This window comes from Mastomys coucha, unplaced genomic scaffold (assembly GCF_008632895.1).
Source record: "Mastomys coucha isolate ucsf_1 unplaced genomic scaffold, UCSF_Mcou_1 pScaffold23, whole genome shotgun sequence".
In the NCBI taxonomy this organism is placed as follows: Eukaryota; Metazoa; Chordata; class Mammalia; order Rodentia; family Muridae; genus Mastomys; species Mastomys coucha.
In genome coordinates this window covers 88,227,809-88,251,145 of record NW_022196906.1, presented here as the reverse complement: position 1 = coordinate 88,251,145, position 23,337 = coordinate 88,227,809, and the positions used below count along the sequence as shown (strand labels likewise).

At 44.5% G+C, this 23,337-nt stretch overlaps 1 protein-coding gene across 1 annotated transcript in view; it reads right to left on the bottom strand.

Moving 5' to 3' along the window:
- Slc9a9 (solute carrier family 9 member A9) overlaps positions 1-16,517 on the bottom strand; it is a 544,400-nt gene extending 527,883 nt beyond the window's left edge. The window contains exons 1-2 of the mRNA XM_031346346.1: positions 15,954-16,517; positions 659-861 (exon numbers count right to left, since the gene is read on the bottom strand). Of these exons, the coding sequence (XP_031202206.1) occupies positions 659-861; positions 15,954-16,128 (378 nt within the window). The 5' untranslated portion in view covers positions 16,129-16,517. The remainder of the gene's footprint in view (positions 1-658; positions 862-15,953) is intronic.
- Positions 16,518-23,337: the final 6,820 nt, after the last annotated feature.

The window sequence follows — 23,337 nt, the reverse complement described above, 5'->3', positions numbered from 1 at the left end:
CTCTCTCTCTCTCTCTCTCTCTCTCTCTCTCTCTCTGTGTGTGTGTGTGTGTGTGTGTGTGTGTTACTGGGAATCAAGCCCAGAGTTTTACCACCCCCAGACAAGTGTTCTATCACCGAACTACATCCAAGCCTGAAATTAGTTTTTAAAATATGAATCATTTTGCAAAATTTTAACCTAAATTCCTTAGCCAAGCTCTCTTGGGTGGACTGTAGGTTAGTGTGTTTATAAACAGCCAGAAGGCAGCCAGAAGCCATCCTGGAGCAAACTGGACAAATGGAAAAACTCTCATTCCTCTGTTTCCTCCTTGGCTTGGGGAGATTTGAAGCAAATAACCAGCAGGTAACAGGTACATCAACACTAAAGGCACACACATGCACACTGGGATACCTCTCAAGAAAGGAAAAATGGCTGAAAGATTTTATCTTCCACAGAAAGTAAATACAGCTCTGGCTTGTCAGAGATTTAGATTAAAATCTTTGCCCAAATGTTAGGAAAATATTGACAGCTGGGTTTATGTAGCCAACTAAATGATTCAGTGTTACAATGTGAAAACAACCAATGTGAAAACGTTTAGGTGTATACCTATGTAAAGAAGCTTATAAAGGATGCCATCGATCATGGGAGATGAAGCTGCCTGAGCTGACAGAGCCCTTACCTTCTCCAGTATAGCGTTGCCTTGGTGGGGGCTGACGTTGTGTTGGTTGATTTCTCTCTGGTACTTATACTCATAAACTTGGTCAGTGATGTTGACCAGCAGAGTTGATGGGCTGAAGAACAACTTCCCACAATTGTAGACAGTTCCACTATCAATATCAGTTGGCGTTGTGGCATATCGCAAAATTAATCCCATTATGAGGCCTAAAGTAAAGAACACATGATTGTACTGGAAGAAAGCATTCTACATCTCCCATAATTGACTGAATCAAATGTTTGATTTGGAACCTATAGAAGTGACATGAGAAAACACAGGCCCATTTCTTGGTTTGAAAATTGTTTTTTCACAGATATCAACTCATTGGGATGTGTTGTTAGAACAAGTCACGGACATTATTGGCTGAATACTTAGGACATATTTCATGTGTATTTTTTTCTTCTCCCTTACCCACATCTCCTATCCATTCAAAGTATTCAAGAGAACCTTAGCTCTGTGGTCAACATAGAATAGACTGCTTGCTATTCAGGAGATGGCTCCCCAGGGAAGCACCTTCACACTGACAGAATTCATTTATATTTCAGACCCAGGCGAAGGGAGTATGGCACAGCAATAGCTTCCCCGATTTTAATGGTTAGTATTGGGGACCAACCAGAAGGGAATTTGGTCCAAGGACACAGGTATAAGGGAAAGATGAACTTTAGCTCCCAAGTAATGTCAAGGAGCCACTGGATCAAGCAGCTTCCTCTCTGTCTGCGAAGTGCTGAGGTTACAGGTGTGCACCACCTTACCCAGCATTTCATATTTTTTGTGAGATATTTTGCACTAAATATTTTGTTCCACATATCTATAGGTCTAAGATAAAAAAAAAATATAGTTTCAGGGCTGGATGAGCTTGAGTTTGTTTAAGTTGAAGATTCATATGCAGAGGATTCTAACCCAGCACTCCATGTGGGAGGGCAGCTGGGAAGCACACTGTTAGAGAGACAAGCGCTGTATAATGTAAAGCTGGAGGAAAAGCTGAAGGCTCGCATGAGTCCTTATCTTGATGAGCACTCAGACAATGAGCAGGATCTGGGCTGCACATCTGGGTAGCAAACAGGATCTGGGCTGCACATCCGGGTAGCAGTGAGAATCAGAGTCAGAGGAAAGTGAATTTGAATCTGAGCTCTCTCTTTACTACAAAAGTTATGTGGGACCGTGAAAGGCAGCATGTTTTCTGGTCGAGCTAGGTTTAAACCCCAGAGACCCAGCAGATAAATCTGCAAGGGATGGAAGGAAGTTTGCCACAGGCTCCCAGACACTAGGCTCCTGACAGGAGGCCCCAGCTCCATAATTCTGTGGCCATCAGTCATGTAGGCAATGCCCCAAGCTCCTGGTATTCTGTCTGGACTCCACCCCCACAGTTACCTGGCAACAGCCAGGTAGGCCTGGCCCACTATAAAGGGGCTGTTTTCCCCGGCTCCTCCTTCTTTTACTCTTACTCCTGCTTCCTGCTTGCTTCTCCCTTGCCCCTCCTTGCTCCCTTTCTCTCTGCCTTCCCTTTCTCCCTCTATGTGGCCATGGCGGGCCTCTATTTCCCTACTCTCTCCCTCTCTCTGCCTTTCTACAATAAATGCCTTATCTAACCTCCCTCGGGAGCCCTCCCTGCGTTCTCAGCCACGTGGCCACCAACCCAAGCTGCCCTTGGAACAAGCAAGCCAGACACTCTCCTCCCACGGGAACCTAGCTGGAGTTCTCCTCCTGCCCTTTCCCCTCTGTGCAGGCCTGGAGACCCCGTGGCAAATATGTAAGCAAAAGTGATGTTTCACTTTCTAGGTTGGGGCAGAAAATAATCTAGTGAATTCTCTCTCTTCTTTCTCTCCTTTACTGGCTGAATGGTCGGAAATTAAAGGCTCCAAAGATAGACTGGTCAGATGGAGCCTGGGTCCCTGAGAAACCAGGAGTAGGGGGACATCTGCCAGCCAGGAGCAACTACATCAGGCTGCTATATGTGACAACTTCTGTTCTATAAGTTGCAAATATGTTGACATTTCTGTGGTCGCAATCTCTAGTAATAACCTCCTTAGGCCAATGTATCAATACAAAGGGGCTTAGGAGATCCTGATAGTAGTATAGAAAGAGAATATATGAGGTAGAGGAGAGAAGGAGAGAAAGAATGGAGGGTAGGAATGAAGGAGAGAGAGAGAGGGAGGGAGAGAGAGGTAAATCAAAGGGCACCTCTAAAATGCTAAGAAACTTGGATCTTTCAGTTCAGTGGTGATGAGAACTAGTGAAAGCTTGTAGGCAAGAAGGTAAAATAATTAGATGTCTGTGTAAGAATTATTACTTGTAGAGAACGGATTAGAATGAGGAATAGGCAAAAATCAAATTAGCAAATTTCTTTGAGAATTTTTTTTTAAAAATCTCACACTTGCTTCAGTTTAATCTACTCTTCCATGATAAATATATATATATATATATATATATATATATATATATATATATATTGCACACAATCTTCATGAACAAGAGAAGACACTTAAGTGTTATGGTTTAGATAGAAAGCGTCTCCCAAACAAGTTCACATATTGAAAGTTTGTCCTTAGCTGTTGCGTTGAATTATTGAGGCATGATTAGATCAAGGTCATTGGGGCACTCTCTAAAAATATACCAGTGTCCCAGCTCCTTCCTGACTCTGCTGAGATGTAAGCAGCTCTAGGCAGCAGGCCTATACATCCATGATCTTTATCACCTCTGGCCACAGGGAGAGGGCCAAGCAGCCACAGGCTGAAGTCTCTAAAACTCAAATCAATCCCTTCGTGGATTCTCAGCTATGTCAGCGCAGAAATGAAAGGTCGTTTGGGCACACTGACCATTATAGAGTATATGATCTGCCACAGAGCAGTGGGAACCTTCCAGTCATAGTGCTGAGTGTTGAGGATGAAACCACCCAGAAGAGTGCAGAGGGTACCTCACTCACACCTCACACTCTTAGGCATAGAAGGACATCACTCTGTCCACTCGTTTGCTAAAACTGAGTCAATTAGTGCTGTGAACTACACTACTATTATTGCTCTCTTTACTCAAGTGGGTCACAAAATGAAAAGAAGCACAAGACAGACCCTGCAGGGGTCTAAATGGATAGAACCTAAATTAATGGCATTTCCAACTCCCCGTAGGTTAGCTACTTAGCTTTGAAAAATGCTCTCGACGAAGCAACAAGAAATGAACAAGAAGTGTCTGCCCATAGTCATTTCTCAAGTATGGAAAGCAAGTCTTTGCCTTAACAGCAAATGAAGGCTCATTGGTATGGTTAAGGTCGCATAGGGCCTCAAAAACTGAGTGGTCCTGCCTGGTCCTGTACCAGCTTGGGTCTTAGACTTGAAGAAGAAGTGCCCTGAGTGGAGGATACATTTGCAGACAGAAAAGAAGCAGCTTTCATATTAGCCATGAAAACGCAGCTCTGAGAAGAGGGCAGTTGGCATGGCCTTAGCTCCTGGACCCCACGATCTATCAGCACATTCATGCAGAGGCATTTTACAGCCAGCCAATGTCTGTGCCCAGTGGGTTTACAAAGGCAAAGAGCTGGGACCCCTCCAAAGGCAATTGTGGGTATGATCTCCCCATAACTTTTTCACACCTTTCTAGAATTGTAATGTATGCTAACAGTTCCCTCTACAACCTTTCTTCCTTTCCTTTCTCCATAAATGTTGGTCTAACATGAAAGACAGTCATTCTGAAGTCCTCACCCCCTCCCCATTTTCCCTCAAAGAAGCTTCCCACAGTAAATTATGTTCTATAGTTAATCTCTCCCAGCACTTACTTCCTTTTTATAGGAGCCAACTTAACATATGAGCCAAGAGGTTCTGGCCCTAGTTTGCTCCAAACCCCAAGAGTTGGAAGGAATCAAATCTTGGCAGTTTGCAGAGCCATCATGGCTAGCACACCCAGGCTGCAGGAACAGCACTTGGACAGTCCAGTCCTTGTGGGTCATAGGCCAGGCACTCCCATACAGCCTCCCACAGTTTTTTCACAGGCAAACTCAATGTGCTGGGCAGATGCTGATTTAAAGATGGAGTGGTGAGCTGTCACACACGCTGCACTGGCAAGACTGCATGGGAGTGGATGGGAGATTCAGGCGGACTACAAGAGGAAGGAGACTCTGAGCAGGAGGGACTGTTTTTCATACCCACACATAGATACAGGATGAGGAAAGTGTCCCCTATCACACTATCACAGATAAATAGAAGACTGGCTACTGTGGCATCAGAACACTACTTCCATTGAAAAGGAAGAAAGTCAGCAAGCGAAAGAGCTATCTTGCCTCAGTAAGGGATCACCTCCCAGAACATGCGCTCACAGCCACAACCTAGGTCTGTCACAGCACTCACTCAGGAGGTCATCTCGGAGACCTACTTCTTTGAGAGGAGTTGGCATTTCCTTCACGGACAATCTAAAATTAAGAAGCATGAGAGCTTTGTCAAGCCTGAATGTCTGAGCCCCTAGAGTGGGGAGAAAGATGTTGTCCTCCCTCAGCTCCACACAAGCCCATGATGAGATTTACTCTCAGATCACCCAGTACCTGAAAAAGGTCCTTGGGTCTCACCTTGACAAACATATGCTCTGTCAGAGCCTGTGCACACAGATCTCGCTCACCTGAGTGCAGCTCACATGGTGTGAGGCACACAGTCTCAGGAGCCAGTAGTATGACGTTCCACATTGTTCAGGATTGCTTTGCTCTGATACACAATGAAACCGTTTAAGGCAGAGGCTCTGTGCTATGATTCATCCTCTATCCTCCAGAAAAGACATGTTAGGCAGAATCTTAGTTGGATATTTCCAGTGCACAAACTCCCTTGAAGTCAGGAGGAAAGGGCTCTGCGACGCAGTTCACCCATCACAGGGATTTTTAAAGTGTCATAGAGAAGGGGGACCTTAAAAAATGCTGTGCTGTTCCTGTCCTTAAGTGCTTTCTATATAACTGTCATGCAGCACATGTCTGGCAGGCAGCTACACCATGTCAGAGCATGAAGGAGCAAAGGGGTAGTGCTGTGTCATGGCAGCACTTGAGGGATGGAGGCATTGAGAGATGCTGAAGAGTTCAAGGTAAGACTAGACTGCATGAGACTCTGTGACAAAGAGAGGAGAGAGGACAGAAAGAGCAAAGAGCTTCAGGGGTGTTCCCGCTAAGGAGCCTTCAGAAACACCAGCCCTGACCTTTGGATTCTCTCTTATCTCATTAGCCACTTGATCCCATTTGCCTGCCACAGATGTATAAGATGTTCTGAAGCTTGTGTGTGCCAGAAAAAAAAAATGAGTATAAAATGTTCTGATCCCAAAAAACCTTAGACTATGCCAGCAGCCAACTGGCCTTTTCTTCCCTTGAAATGCTAGCATGCTAATCTCCTCTAAGAATAAGGAACTATAACTGTCTCACTATAAACCTCATTTCACAGCCAAGTCTCTTGAATCTTACTGACAGATTTTCAATATGCTACAGAAATGTTTCTCTAACAGGGCTTTGGTTAGAGAATTATGGACAAGGCCTTAAGAATTTTTTTTTTTAAATCATAAATGGCAGCAGGTAGCAAATGGTCTTTAAAACCCAGACCTATCCCAGGCTCTTGTGTGTTTTCGTGGTTGTACGTACTGCCCCACAGCAGGAAAGAGCACAGCTCCCTTGTGACTCCCTGGTTCCCTGGAGAGGAAGGGTACAGCCAGCCCAGCTGTGGGTGTGAGTCATATGGACAGCATTCACTCAAGTGCTACACGGAGTTCACAAGAACTCGGAAGCCACACACGTGTACAGCTAATATGTGGAGACTGCAGGACAGCTGGGGGGCTGGGGCTCCTCCTTCGTGTGTTGAGCGATGACACTGCTCCCTTCTCTAAACCAAGTAGGTGAGTCCCTGAGCATCTCTACCTGTGATGTGTCTGCTAAAACCATCTTTGCTATCTCTCTCTGCGTGTCCCCTCACTTAACAAAGTTCCATTTGTTTCTTTTGTGACAGGGTCACAAACTCGTGATCGTCTTGCCAGCACCTCAGGAGGAGATGATGTTGCTGGCATATATACCACACATAGAAGATTCCTCGGCTTTCTGTTGTTGTTTGGGGTTTTTTGTTTGTTTGCTGTCTATCTCTCCCCACAGAGCCTGTGGGTCAAGGTTTCTATCACTCGTTGTTGACTAGAACCCAGGTCCTGCACATACCAGGCAAACACTGACACTAACCTGCATGCCCAGCCCTAAAAACAAGAGCCAGGGAATCTAAAGGAAACCCCACTAGCCCTGTCCTCACGTCACTGGAAGGAGCTTCTCAATGATGTTTGAGGATGTGTAAGAGGTCAGGAGACACACAGCAGTCAGGGAGATGCGTGCAGATGCAGCACAGCAAGGACTGGACAATAAGGCTGCAGGGGTGACACAGGAGGTCAATAATGCAGGTTTCAGTGTGACAGTCCAAGAAAGCCAGCAGTGGACATTTATAAGCACTGGAGCTGAACTGCATCTCCGATAACTTTTAACTTCTTATCTGTTTTGTTTTGTTTTTTTTTGACTTATCAGCGTCCTGTGGTTTAAAGAGATGACAAAGATTTGGAAATTGATGTGTGTGTGTGTGTGTGTGTGTGTGTGTGTGTGTGTGTGTGTGTGTATGTGTGCGTGTGTGGTGTGTAAAATGCTTTCTGTTATTTAAGTCTTTTATTTCTTTCCCTGCCCTCCCACCAACCTTCTAAATTTGAAAGCAAAGTGCACAGTGTAGGTGTTGCTAAAAGAGACACAATTATTGCCTCACCCTGTTCACTGTGGACTTGCCCTCGTGGAGAAAACAGTTTTATAATGATGTCGGGACTAGAGTGGGACACCTGCCAGCCTGAACAGCCCCTACATGCACCCAGGGAGAAAGCCATCCATAAAGCTGCCCACCTGGGGACAAATATTTATCATGGAGACTCATGGAAAATATCAGAGGTCCAGCTATCATATTCTATCATATTCTCTCCAGTGTAAGCTACCTCATATCTACTATCCATTCTTGGTATACTCAATATGCCATACACATGTATACACATACATTCCTGCAACACAACACTCACGTTAATGGTGCTTTGGGGATGGAGGTGGTCAGACAGAGTTTCTTTTTGTATCCCTGACTATCCTGGAACTCACTTTGTGTACTACTAGGCTGGCCTCAAACTCATAGAGATCTGCTTGCTTCTGCCTCCTGAGTGAAAGAATTAAAGGCATGTACCACCACTGCCCAGCTTGGGTTCTGGGAATTCTAGTATGTATTATAGATTATTTTTCTCTGGAAACTACTTCAGGCACCAGCTTTTTTATAGCTAATATGCTTGTTATTGTCCTTAGAGGCCATCAGCAGAACTGTAGACAAGAGGGTCTAATATAATAGATATTTATTGGCTAAACAACGGGTTCTTACTTTATAGTTTTACACAAGACACTCTGTTATTTCCCCACTAGTATAATAATGTAGACAGTGAAAGTGGCTCCCCAGAAGGGAGATGGTTTCCGCCCTAATGGGGGTGGGGGGAGATGGTAGGAAACAAAACCAGCACCTGCCTGTTGAATTCCTTCCCTAGTGAAGTGCGAGAGAGGGGAGACATGGATGCCACCTAGAAGTCTGTGGATGCCACTTAGAAGTCTGTAGACACGCCGGGCAGTGGTGGCACACGCCTTTAATTCCAGCACTTGGGAGGCAGAGGCAGGTGGATTTCTGAGTTCGAGGCCAGCCTGGTCTACAGAATGAGTTCCAGGACAGCCAGAGCTATACAGAGAAACCCTGTCTCGAAAAACCAAAAAAAAAAAAAAGAAGTCTGTAGACACACAGCTGGGCTATGGCAGTGGTTGTGTTCCCAGCCACCTGCTTTCGATCACTGGTCTTTAGCTGATTGTGCTAGTCAGGCTGTTAGAAGCACTATACATAAAACAGTAGCGATAGTGGTTCCCTCCAGTAGCCAATAGGATTAAAACTACACAGCCTTCGAATTCTATCAAGATCAACAGTATCAGACTCACCATGACACTTTCAGGGTTCTGAAAACAGAGATAAAAGTTACCATTTTTCAGACTATTCCCAAAATTAAATTCAGTCAGACTCACATATGAAGAAAGCCCTGACTCCTTCTTTTTATGATTCTCATAAATCCAATCTCCTTTCTCCAGCTCTGTAAAACATCTGCCACACACATTCTGACATCCATGGGTATTTAGAGCCCAAGTGAGGAACCTGGCAAGGTAGCCAGCCTCCCTGGGGTGTGGGTGGGTGTTTCCAGGCAGCCTTGCCACCTTCCCTGGAATACTAGAGGTCCAGCTACATAGCATGAATGGGAAGTCACAGTATTGCTTCCACTGGATTACATTGGGCTTTTTTGTCCAGATACCACCGTTTCTGGAGCTTCAGATAAGAAAGGAATCGAACTGCCCCTGCCAACAGTTCTCCACTAACTGAATGGGGACACTCTGATAAGAGCACAAGGGTGACCCAAATCCAAGACCACAGACTTTGAAAAGTGTTCCCACCAACTCGGTGCAGCAGCTTGTACATTTTCTAATTCTCTCTTTGTATTTATTCTGTAAATTTCCAAAGGTGCTGTTTTAATTAGGGTTTTTATTGCTGTGATGGAAGACCATGACCAAAGTAACCTGGGGATTTGGGGTTTATTTGGCTTACGCATCCATATTGTTGTTCATCCTTGAAGGGAGCCAGGACAGGAACTTGAACAGGGTGGGAACTTGGAGACAGATGCTGATGCAGAGGGCATGCAGCGGAGCTGCTTACTGGCTTTCTAACCATGGCTTGCTCAGCCTGCTTTCTTAAAGAACTGAGGACCAACCAGCCCAGAGATGGCACCACCATGGTGGGCTGAGCCCTCCCTACAAGGCACTAATTAAGATAATGCCCTGCAGGCTTGTCTGCAACCTGATCTTAAGGTTCCTTCCTCTTAGAAGACTTTAGTTTGTGTCGACTTGGCATTAAACTGTTAGGCACAGGTGCCATTGCCTGGAACAGAATAAACCCTGCTAACAATAACAGATGTTCTAGAGTGAATGTTTAAGGTTGGTGTCCTGAGTCTGAAACACAGCCCCTCCCCCCCAGCAGTTACTTTGTGTCTCTGAGTATTAGATTCCTTATCTGTAGCATTAAAGCAATAATCTCTTCTCTTCTCTATTCACTTGCGCGCGTGCGCGCACGCGCGCGCACACACACACACACACACACACACACACACACACACACATACACTTACATTACCAAGAAACTACATAGAGCCAAACTTGCAAGCTTCGAATCCCACACCTGGACTCTAGTATTTCTGTGACACTAGGAAAGTTACTTGACTCTCTGTTGTTTAATTTTCCTAATCTGAAAAATGACTGTTGTAAGGATTAAACTGGTTAATTTGTGTAAAGTATAATTTTGCATTATACATGGTATTTGCATTAGCTAGCTTTTTATTATATATCTACTTTTTGAGATAACAAATATTAACATTCCCTGTCACTACCTATATGAATTTAATTCAATTAGCCTCTAGATAATAGTTCATAAATAGCTTGAGTCATAAATCCCTTCTCTTAGTGTGTGCCATCAGTAACCCTTCAGAGAGGAGCAATGAAGAGGCACCGGGGGCAGCCTGGGCAAAGCTGCACAAGTCTGAAAGTTCGGAACCCCAGCACACTATGCAGGCTTATTTAGAATACAGGGGTGATTTTACTAAAAAAAAAATCCTTCCCCTCTTTGCTTTTTGTTTTGTTTTGTTTTGTTTTGTTTTTTTGTAACAGAGTCACACTGCATAGCCTTCACTGACCAATAACTTACTATGAAAATCAGTGATGTGAAATGAAACTGGTGTTGATCCTCCTGCCTCTGCCTCCCAAGAGCTAGAATTACAGGTGTGCACTGGCATGCCTCAACGTAACATCTCAGGTAGGCAGAAATGTCCTTGATTCAATAACTAACTCTACTTATCTAATTTAGCAACACCAAACAGTGTGAAAAAACACGGGCAGATCTCCAAAGCGCCTAAATCGTGCTTCTGGTAGCACCATCGAGAACAAATTGAGTTTATCGGACTCTAGAACCTAACTACCCTTCCGGGAGATCCTTCAGGTTAAGGCAGAGCCACTCTGGGTTGGCGAGAAAGGATCCTATGGAGATGCACACAGCCATCCCCAGCTAGTCTGATGACGTTGCTTCACCGTCTTCCAGGAGGAAATCGGTAAGACTTACTGAGCACCCAATTGGAATCCAAACGGGCCCAGACGAACTAAGAGTGGTGAGCCAATAGTAAATAAAACCCTGTCAGGAGAAACGACTAGATTTCATTACTGCCTATTTGATCCCAAATAGAAAGCTACTGGGTTTAAGGGAAGTAGCTCTAAGATGTCTGGCAAGTCTGTTTTGGCTTGCAGTTTGGAGCGGGTTTTGAAGCTATAAAGAAGTTTATTTCCTGCCCATTTCACACATGAGAAAACTCAGGCCATAAATTAAGCCATGGAGCAGAGCTACACATCCTGCTACTGTGGGGGGATCGGGGGAGAGAAAAAGAATTATCAGCCTTAATTGGGGCTTTCTCTACAGAGTTTGCCAGGTTTCAACAGACAACGTGCCTAAGGACAGCTCAGGCAGATGCGGGTGGGAAGTGGGGATGAGCATCCCCTCTAGGTCTGGCTGTCAGCTAGGGGTGCAGGCTGAGCTGGGACAGAGCAAAACTGGACCAATAAAGTGGAGACACATCATGTCCAGCAATCCATTTTCAGCTGGGAACCTCTGAGAAGGACTGGGATAAAGTCAAGACCTCCACAAGATTTGGGGAAAGATGGTTTTGTAACTATAGTTTCTGTCTGTAAACCTGGGAAGGGGGGAACTAGCTGTTGAGTAAATTAAATTGCTCTGTTAAGCTTAGGTAAGAATGCTCTTTTTGTTTGTTTGTTTGTTTGTTTTGGTTTTTCGAAACAGGGTTTCTCTGTGTAGCCCTGGCTGTCCCAGAACTCACTCTGTAGACCAAGCTGGCCTCAAACTCAGAAATCCATCTGTCTCTGCCTCCCAAGTGCTGGGATTAAAGATGTGCACCACCACCCGCCCCTCAGTAAGAATACTCTTAAAGGACCAGAAAACAATTGAATGAGATAGAACTTTGGATAAGCTCAAAAGTCTAACTATAGAAGCTTGGGACTTCTTTGGTCCCTACTAAACGATGAACAAATTTCTACATGAATTCAGGGCAGTCTCTGTATTAGGTGGTGGTAAAAAAAAAAAAAAAAAAATCAAAGGTAGAACCCTTTAAGATGTTGTTCTGTCCTTAATCTTAAATCCCAGCCCTCAAGGGTATGCCCTTACAAATGTCCTACAAGAAGTGACAACCCCTAGGGAGTTAAAATGGACTCCTTAATGCTGTCAGGAACCAAGGAGCAAGTGCTCTGTAATGAGCACTGAGGAGCTGAATCTAGACCCCGAGTTAAGCAGCACTAAGTGTCCCAGCTGCTGCCAATCAATATTTTGAGCATTAACGCTCATTCTGGCTTTTAGTCCAGTTGAAATGATGATGACTGTTGCTTATTCTTTCATTTTGAAATAACCGGAGCCATAGGAAGTCATGAGCGACAATTACCCTTTACTGTGCCTGGCGAAGCAAAAATATTTCCACAATGGCACTGCTACTTTATAAAAAGCACCCATGACCCATAATAATGAGAGAAGACCTTTTTATTTTTATTTTTTTTTTGTATAAGCAATTACTTGTATTTGGATCTTCAGTTTTATTTCCAATCAGCGCAGAGGAAACTTCTTGGCCCCTATAACCCTGCATATGATATTTTAAGGTTAATGACTTGAAAATTGTTTCTAACAATAATTATGAAAGAACAGTTGAACATTCTGCTTGGTCACCTTGCTCCTTGTTTATCCTGTAACTGCTCATTTTCTAAGCCTCTGATCCCTAGAATTTTTTTAATTGAATTCCCAAGTACACTGATTAAATGTATCAACATCTATTACATCTTCTAAGGGACATTTGGCACAGGTCACCAGAATGCCCTGAGAGAGGCTTGTTTGGGACTGGGCTGAGGGAATACAGATACTGTGGTGTCTGAAGAAAATGCCGCTCTTAGTATAAGGGCAAATGGTTTGTGCAAGCAGTTGATAGCGAAAGCCGCAGCCATAGAGGTAGGGGCTGGTTGCCTAATTCATTGACGAGCCCAAAGAGAAAGGCAACTATCCGAGCTGCTTTGTGGCAAGATAGGAAAGAATAAGCAACAGTAATAATCATTCAAATGGGACTAAAAGCCAAAACAAAATTAATGGTCAGCATATTGATTAACATCAGGATGGGGAGATCTGTCCCAGTCTCTTCTAGGGTGTCTATCTTCAGAAAACAAGAAAATGTCTACATTTGTCTTCTTTTCCATTTGGTCTTCATTATGCCTTTAGCCAGACTACTGTAGAAACAATGGCTGGAAAAGAAACTAGATGGCCTATCCTTAAAGGATTACAACAGGAACATATATTTGGAATTATATGTATATATATATATATATCCTCCACCATCCCCACCACCCCCTGTTCCACATATACATACACACACTCCCTGGAATATCACTGAAGGAATTTACTTATTACTGTCTCAGCATCCTTAATTAAAATATGTGCTGGACCCCAGCTCAGCGCCAACCAGTGCCATATCTCCATCTAAGCCCTACTTCCTCTGTACAATGAGGATTCCATTCTCTCAAGATTCCTTTTGACTGTATGAACTTCATATTCATTTACAAAGACGAAACTTTTGTGATTCTCTCCCTCTTACTATTAAAAGGCGTTTCTTAGAGTTCCTCTTTTTCCTGGGTTTTAGTTTGACTATTTCATTATTATCCCTGCAGAAAGTCTACACTAAGCACTTTGGTATAGCGTTTTGAAAAAGTGCTTATCCTAGAAGAAGTCTGTGGAGGCCATCCTGATGAATTATTTTCAGAGTTTACCCTTGAAAATGAATAAGGACATCATTAACAGCTTGAAATGTATGAAAACACATGGGGAGGACCACCATGCTTGACTATTCAGTTTGAGGAGGACCAGCATGCTTGACTGTTCAGCTTGAGGAGGACCATGTTTGACTGTTCAGCTTGGGGAGGACCACCATGCTTGACTGTTCAGCTTGGGGAGGACCACCATACTTGACTGTTCAGCTTGGGGAGGACCAGCATGCTTGACTGTTCAGCTTGGGGAGGACCATGTTTGACTGTTCAGCTTGGGGAGGACCAGCATGCTTGACTGTTCAGCTTGGGGAGGACCACCATACTTGACTGTTCAGCTTGGGGAGGACCACCATGCTTGACTGTTCAGCTTGGGGAGGACCAACATGTTTGACTGTTCAGTTTGGGGAGGATCTCCATGCCTAGCTGTTGAGTGTGAAGACGACTATCATGCCTAACTATTCACCAAATCTAATCAAGAATTATTTAAGTCAAAGTTTAACTACTTCTATAAAACAATAATCCCTACCACAGACAAGGAAATTGGTAGAAATTGTTATAATTTAGGCAGGTTTAATGCTGCGGAGAAGTCCTTCCTTCTAATAAGGACTTACTCTTAACTCTGTTGTATGGCTAAAGTATGCACAGCCCTTTGATCTGATTCTTAGGATGACAGTGTTTCTGGCTTCTCAGATTACATCCTGCATCTTTTTGATTATTTATTACCCAAGACAGAGAAAGCTCCTGGTAAATCGATTATGGAGAAAGGGAGAATGACTCATGTCTAGGGCTCGGCCTCTGAAAGCTCTGTGCCCTTCTCTTTTGGCCTGTCTCTTCCACCCTGAAAAGTTTTACTGTGTGCTGTATGGCTTTCAGTACAGAAGGAACTTAGCAGTACTGAATTGGCTGCCTGAAAGCAAACTGCACTGCCTGGCCTTATACGTCTGTCCTATAGCTCAAGTGTCTCAAGGATAGGCTATCTCATGTTTTCCCTTCAGGGCCATACTTTGTTAACATCAGCCCATCACACACACTTAGTACATAAAAGGTGCCCTCATCTTGTTTCCCTGGACCTCAGACATATAAAAGGGCCTCAAGGACTTCTAAAAAGAAGGGAAGTCAAAAAGTATGTTGGTTGTTGTACATTTTGGCAGCCCCTTGTCTGTTCCTATTAGGTTCAAAGCTGTTAGTTTTTACTAGACAGGATAAGAGTAGTGAAGCCAGTTAGGAACGAGACAATTTGTTTCAGTATCAGCTCAGTGCTAGTGCCTTGTATCTCATACCTTAAACTACATAACCGGGCTAGTCTATATAGACTCCATAGTCACATTTTATTAAACTTCCCAAAAAGGATCAATGCCATGGTAACTCGCACAGAAAGAGCATCACTTTGGGAGGTTAAACCTTCAATTAAAACTTTTTTCCCCTCTGTAGTTTAAAGAATTGGGTGTGCTTACTTACACCTATTATTCTAGCACCCAGGAGGCTGAGGCAGGAGGATCATTGTTTGAAGCCAACCTAATTGTTCCAGGCCAACCTTGTCTATAGAGTGAGACTTGTCTAAAATGAGGGAGGGGGTGGGAGGGAGGAAAGAAGGAGGGAGAGATGGAGGGAGGGAAGGAGGGAGGAAGGGAGGGAGGGAGGGGGAGAGAGAGAGAGAAGCAGAAAGAGTGTGTGTGTGTGTGTGTGTGTGTGTGTGTGTGTGTGTGTGGTATGTGAGAACACAAATAACTATTATGAACAAGCTCATATAAAATATAAAATCAGGCTAAGCCAGGGAAAATGTTGCATAGGAAATTCTTAGTTTAACACTTTTATTATTAGAAGCTAAAACAGTGTTCATTGGAAGAAAAAGGATTTGGACACAATTATTCCCATTACAAGGGTGGGGTCTGATTCTACAAGTATTTCTTCTCGAAAATAGTTGAAAGGATATTTCCTCCATGCAGTTTGAAGCCATTCGGTTAACTTTGCCCTGCTCCTCTGGCTGCCTGTGGAAGTGGCTGTGCTGACTGCACTGCCACCACATCCTACTACCAAGACTAGCGCTCCATGACTCCCCGCCTGACAAAGGACTGCAGCTGTCAACAGACTCACATAATGTGCTGCCTCAGAGCGTGACTCTGACAGCTGCTCTGTGGCCAGGCAAATTTCTGCTGCTTCTCTGGAAAGAGGTTAGCATTCATAACACTGCGGCACCTCTCGTTGAGCTAATGACACTTCAATCAGCATGTTCCCTTCACTTTCTGCACTTTGCCATCTGAGCACAAGTCTCTAATTACGCCCAGGCAACAAGTTTTACATCAACCCCACCATTTACACACTCACCATACACCATCGCCCCTCCAGTCTCATGCAAGAAGCGGAATCGATGATTTTTAAATAACCAGATTGTTAAAATGGTAAGAATGAGCAAAAAATTAAACGCGAGTAGCTCCACTGCTCCCTGGTGTTGAAAATGATCTTCATCCTTCCCTGACGTAAGCCGAAGCTGCCCCGCCATTCTTCACTCGACCGTGATGCTCAGAGAAATCCCTGGACAAGGGATGAGTACTTTGATGAGGGTTGCCTAGGACAGACTGGCGCCCACAAAATTTCAGAATAAACGCTGCTACTTTGTTGCTACTTCACAAGCAATTCGGATGGCTTAGCATTCAGACGGGCTTCTAGTTACAACTTCCTGTTTCTCTCTTAAAGCAGCCTCGTCTCTTTTCAAACTCCAGAGGGTGATTTCATCATAGAAGACTCTGTCTTTAAATGATTTGCTCTGGGAAGAGATCTTCCACACAGGTCAAATCTGCCAGCAAGATGATGATGTCCAGACTCGTGGCCCTCCTGTTTCCAGCATGATTTCTTAGGCTGTATAGAACTGACAAATTGTACATTGATAGTAAGACAGTTCCGCTCAGCACATCAATAGTTTCCCGATTCAGAAGGGCAAGTCCAGACCCTTAGCTTCACCTACTCAGGTTTCTCCCCGCCCACCACAGCCTCCCAGGGGAGAATTGACAGGTATGATTTCACAGGACTATTTCTGAAGTTGGGGAGCACAGACCCGGTACGTGTTTTTCCGATTTTTTGTAATTGTCAGTCACTCAGTAGAACTTCAATTAATATAGTCAAAAGGAAAATTCTAGCCTCAGTCCTTTAACTGTGGTATTTAAATTTGTTGAAGAAAAACAAAAAGAGAGGTAGAGAAGGAGGGGTATGGAAGGTGGAAGGGAGGGAGGGAGAAAAAGGAGATGGAGGTGTTCAGGACTTGCACCTCCAGTTCGTCTGCTTCCTAGACAAACATCAAGATTTCCTTGCCCTTAGTAATCAGTCACCATGCAGCCAGGTCTGCTGTGGAGACCCCACATCTCACCACACGGTAGAAATGGAGGAGTGTTAATGTCTGGTTTCTATTCTGATAGAAGTAGGATTCCATTTCTATGTGTAAGTCACTGAGTAAGCAGAATCCAAGGCACCCTGAAAAAACTACATCACTAAAGGCTTCGGGACAAACACATAATAATATAATGGTCTTGCAGAACTGTAATTCTAGCCTTCAGGAAGCTGAGGCAGGAGGATCATTGTGAATTCAAGGTGTCCCCGAGCTACTTAGACACCGGATGGTAACTTTTCCTATCGAAAAACTGATTTCCCACTCTGTGAGAGTATCCACTTCTCCAGTGCCTCCCTCAGCTTCTTTGCTTATGCAACCCCTGAGCTGGAGCTGATTTCTCTGTGTGCTTGGCTCGGCAGGGGGCATCTGTGTGCACTGCAGATGTTCTTACCCATGGTCCCTTTTGGCAAGCATCTCTGTGATGACTAATATTGGAGCTGTCTTGAAGCCTGTCAGCTATTGCTTGCAAGTATTTGCCAGCAGCCTCACCTTCAGTATTCGAAAACCCACAGGTGAGTCCTTAGATTTACAAGATAATGCAAATTCAAAACGAGAGAACTTCCTGTTTTTGCTGCATTTAAGTCAGCCATACTCTTTGATTGTCTTACCACATCCATTTCCCTCTTCTACCCCGTGAAGAGACTCGGGAAGTGGATGAGAAGGAGCAGGGAGATGTTTGGCTGGCTCTACAAGCTTTTCAAAACCTCTACATTTGATGTTGGGATAAGGCATTGTAGAGAGAGGAAGGAAGCCCTCACCTGGGAGCCTGGTCCAAGCCTGCTGCTCAGAGCTTGGAGTCAGCACTGCAGTCAAACTGTAGTTGGCTAGGATGGTCTTGAACAAAGGCAGTAGTTCTTGTCCATAGAGATGCTTCAACAGTAACATTAAAATAGAAAAGTGTTGTCTTGAGACATAAGGGCACATGGCCTCTCTATGTTTTCAGTTGCAAAAGCTAAGAATCTCAAAACCTCATTTATAAGCAAAAGACTGGTTTTTAACTCCCTGATTCAACTCTGTAATCTATTTTTTGGTTTGTTTTTTCATATTATCAGTTTACAATCCCATCCAAGGTACCTCTGGGAATACCTTAAAATTTCATTGTTTTAAAAGATTTATTTTATTTATTTTATGTGTATGAGTACACTGTACCTGCACAGATGGCCATGTGTGTGGCTGCTGAGAATTGAACTCAGGACCTCTGCCGGCTCTCTCTGGCCCCACTTGCTCTGGCGTAATTCATTGTAGCTATCTTCAGATGCACCAGAAGAGGGCGTCAGATCTCACTACGGGTGGTTGTGAGCCACCATGTGGTTACTGGGATCCAAACTCAGGACCTTCGGAAGAGCAGTCAGTGCTCTTACCCGCCGAGCCATCTCACCAGCCCTAAATTTTCATTTGTTAAAAGAAATGAGAGGGCTGGCGAGGTGACTTGATGAGTAAAGGTGCTTGCTGCCAAACCTGATGACTTGAGTTCAATTCCCTGGGTCCACAGGTTCAATGGAGAGAAGTAACCCTTGCATTCTTCAGAAGCATCCTTCTGGTCCTTCTCACTCTGATGAGTGCTGTCCCGAGGCCGACTGTCATAACTGACGATGTCTCCCTTAACTCCCTTATGGCTTTGCTCCCATCAAGCTACCTTGCTTCCCTTGTGAATCTGTGTGAGCCCTGTTTTCAATTCTTGGAATAAGAAGCCTAGCTGGGCGGTGGTGGCGCACGCCTTTAATCCCAGCACTTGGGAGGCAGAGGCAGGCGGATTTCTGAGTTCGAGGCCAGCCTGGTCTCCAGAGTGAGTTCCAGGACAGCCAGGGCTATACAGAGAAACCTTGTCTCGAAAAAAAACCAAAAAAAAAAAAAAAAAAAGAAGCCTAGTAACCAGAACTGCCTGGCCCCAGACCCTAACCAACAGTAACAGTTCTGTGTCCTAGGAAAACTGGGATAACTACTGGAATAGCCAGGGTTCCCAACATTCCTAAATGCTGGGCTGTCTATACTTAGGAGCTAGATGTTGAGAGAAGGAAGATTATCAACTGGAAATGAAGGCGTTGCGCTGGCACCCGATGACTATAACCCTTAATGCCACAATCTCACACGAACCTGGGTTGGAACCCAAAACAGGGCCCTTGTCTTATTTGGCTTTGTATTGTGATGACCAAAAACAACTTGGTGAGGAAAGTTTATTTGGCTCATATATCCAGATTGTAGTCTTTTATAAAAGGAAATTAGGGCAGGTACCTGGACACAAGAACTGATGCAGAGGCCACAGAGGGACCCTACCCATTGGCTCACTCAGCCTACTTTCTGATACCACCCAGGACCAGGGGCCTAGGAGTGACACCACTCTGCAAAGGGCTGGGAAATCCCACATCCATGTTAATTGAGAAAAGGGCACACAGACTTACCAATAGGCAATCTAGTGCAGTCATTTTCTCAAGTCATTTTCTCTCTTCCCAGATGACCCCAGCTTGAATCCAGGTGACAAACAAAAGCCAATAAAAACCAAACAAAAACTAACTAGCACAGCCCTAGGATGCAAAACAAGGACCTGAGAGAAATTCCTGAAGCTTTTCAATCCCTTTCTCAAACCCTGTGGTGAGCTGAGTTGAAGGTGCTTGTTCCAAGAGGCTACATGCAAATGAGAGAGGAAAGAGAAAGGACCGAACTGCCTGACTCACTGCCACCATCAGTATGTCCTGCCTCAGCTTGCCCACAAAACCCAAAGCCAAGAAGGAATCAAAGAGAGGAACCTGTGCTGTCAGGGTAACCCAGGGTGGAGCAGATGTTGCCACAGAAGGGATGTCACCCAGTCAGAGACACACAATCTTCAGTCAGTGGTGATCATCACTGATAGATGAGCTTGCAGGTACAGGCTGGGGAAGTGAACTACCTGGGTGAAGAGACGCTGAAAGATTTCATGTCAGGCTCTATACAGGATCCAGGCAAAACTGGCATTGTACCTGTCATTTAGCCTTGTTATTCCCAAGCCATCCATCCAAGGAGTGGCAGCATTCTACCCAAATCCTTAGGAATAAGGAGGGGCCTCTGCAACTTTAATTTTTTTTTTCAAATCCTATTTTTAGGATTTTAAACATTTTGACCTCCCTTGTAGCTCACCACTGACCAGAGGTAGTGGAAAAAGAAATTATATGGGGGAAGTGAACCTGTTTAGAAAGGCTCTTTGGAGCAATTGCCATCTGTGTTGTCTGGAAATCGGCAGTTCAGTTCATAGGTCAGCAGTGGCAGTTCGATCCACTCGCAAACACTTCACGGATACACCAGCAGTCCAGTTTGGTAGAGTTGGGATAGCACACATGAATCAGCCGTGGTGGCACTACCTAGCAGAGACAACCAGTCCTTACCTCAGCACAAGTCAGCAGGAGGGACGAGGAAGGATGCCAGGAGAAGTTCTCAGCTGTGCCTTTCTCAGTAAAGCAAGCTCAGTGGAGACAAGAGACCAACAAGAGATACACAGCTAGCTCTATAAGCAAGCCTCACTCAGCTTCCATCACTGTCCTTCACGTCCTATTTAGACCCTCCAAACATCAAGTGTCCTCCACGGGTCTTGCTTTAGCACATCTTGCCTCAGCACATGCATCTGTCTCAGCCAACATCACTCTGCCAATCAGCCAGAGTCCAAGGAAGCACACCACCAGAAGGTTTTTTTTTTTTTAAGTGCAGTTCTCTCTATGAAGTCCCGACAAATGGAGCTTAACTCCACAATGTAAGGCGGACCAACACATGTGCGTTGTTAGCAAAGAATCATTCGTCACATGTCCTTTCACGTGCTTGCCTTAGCAGAACATCTTTTCACCTGTGTCTGCTTCAGCTAAGTGTTCCTTCATGAGTCTGCCTTAATCTTTCACCTACATTCACTTCAGCAAAACGTTCCTTCATGTGTCTGTCCCAGCACAACACCATCCAGTAGACTTTCCAAAGAACCCTTAAGTTTCCACTCCAGGCCCCTACAGGTACCCCTTGACTGTCATGTTTTCTATTCTCATCTTGTTTCCTGCAGTCACCTCCCTTTTGGCTAAATGTCTGGAGGGCTCCTCCACAGTAGAAACTTCGAGCTTTGGCCCATTGGCCCCTCTTGTCCTGCATGTGGAGAGAAGTCCTAAAGGAAAATGGACTCACTGACTTATTTTGTTTGATCTCCACAGGCAAGACAGAGAGGGTATAGGCTAGCCCCACTACCTATTACTCCCCCCAGCTCTGAATGTAGGCTTCCAGGTTGAGATGAAGTAAGAACTCTGGAGCCAGAGGCAGGGAGGAGACTAGGGCACTACACTGAACTATTACTACAGGAACCTGTCCAGACAGGTTAACCCTGGAGCCAGAAGTCTAAGGACTTCCCTTTCTCTCTTCTCCTTTCACTTGTCCACGTGATAAATACAGTTAACCTCTTTCTGCAAAGCCTAATCCCTCGGTCCCTCCACCAACTACACCAATTCCCTTCCCTAAAAGCCACTGCCCTGTGTCTTCTCTGTATTACATCCTCGTATGGCTGGGAGTAGTGGCCTTAGGAAGAGAAATGCTGTGAAGGCGAGGGCTATGTAGTAAGGTCCAGGCCATTCTGAGCTACAGATAAACACGGGTCTCTCAACAAAGCAAAGCAAAGCAAAATAAAAACAAAAGTATCAATAAGGAAAGAAAAGGGGGTGGGGGTAGGGAGGAAGGAAAAGAAGGAAGGAAGTTAACATACTTTTGTAGAAACTAACAAAGAATTGTACCAGGCTCCCCACCTCTAGCTAGACTCTGCCTGCTCTCCAGGGGAGGAGAGAAGATGGAGTTCCAGATAAGGATGTATGGAGAGTGTCTGAAAATGAAGTGTAAATCAAAGCAGACTGTTACAGAGTTGCTTCTTTGTCTCACCTAAGTCAATTCAAACTCAAACTTTTGAGACAGCCATATCCTAGGTATGGAAAAGAATTGTCTGTCAGACCATAACCAGGACCTGAAAGTCTCAATTAAAGCTGCTGCTGAGATTTGCTGCTGTCATAGCAACTATCAGAAAGGCCCTGCGGGTCCCTAACCCCACCCACCACTAAAAGGATGGACAACTGTGATTATTTGTCTACCCTTTGTGTCCTTTAAAGTGTAATCTAAATAGCCTCTCTTCAGTAATATGGGCTTCAAACTTAATCTGTAAAGTAAGAATGTTAAATAAGGAATCTTTTGAAAGCAAACATTTATTCCAAACTCTACTTTGAAATTACTTCAACCTTGCCTGTGAAGATACTACTGCTTTGAGAACCCTTGAATTTACAAAAAAGCAGAACCAAATGATTATCAGTAATTTAAGATTCAAACAATGCTGGATGCCCAGAGCCCGGTCTTTAAGCTGGATTTATCTCTATGTGAGAAACAGACTTGCCTTGTTAGATCCTGAGCAGATCTCACTGCTCTGGCTGCTGTCTTAACTGAATAAATGTCAGACTTTCTGTGAGCTCTAAGGATGTGGCCTAGAACAGAGAATTCCACCAGGAGGCTGAGGACCACACACTCTGAGATGCACCTCCCGTGGAAAAACCTGGTCTGCAGAGCAGGACCCACAGTGAGCTGATATCCCCTGGAGTCCTGTGTCTAGGTGAAGGATCCTGCGGACTGCCTGCCCTGGGCTGGGGAGACCACTGAGACCGGATGGGACATTGCAAGTCAACTTCTAGAATTATCTTCTCCTCTCTTTAGTCCTTTCTTCCTTTCTTTCTTCCTTCCTTCCTTTCTTTCTTTCTTTCTTTCTTTCTTTCTTTCTTTCTTCCTTCCTTCCTTCCTTCCTCTCTCTCTCTTTCTTTCTTTCTGACCCACACTTATATTCTTTAGGTTTATGAATTTGTGACTTCCTTTTATTCTGTGATTACATCAGCTCATGCAGTGTCTTCTATGGTGGGACATGTCTTTCAAGGAAACTTGAATCCAGGTCCCCAAACCATGGTCAGTTATATCATCTGGACCAGTATAAACCAGTTCCTTTACTTCTGTCTTATTTTGTTTTGTTTTGAGAGAAAGAGAGGATTTCTCTTTAGGTCATAGCCAAAGTTGGCCTGGAACTCACTACATAACCCAGACTTGTCTCTAGCTCATAAGCCTCCTATCTCAGCTTCCCGAGTGCTAGCTAGGGTTACACTTGTGCTGTTGTGTTTTGTAAAAATGAAAAAAAGAGCCAGCATATGTTTGGTAGAAGTGAGGTATGGTGAGGTGGAAGGGGGTCCTTCTGCAGGCCCACGCTGGGGCATCCCTTTCCTCTGAGGTACCAGCCACAGGATGAGAAAGGCAGAGAGAGAGAGAGAGAGAGAGAGAGAGAGAGAGAGAGAGAGAGAGAGAGAGAGAGAG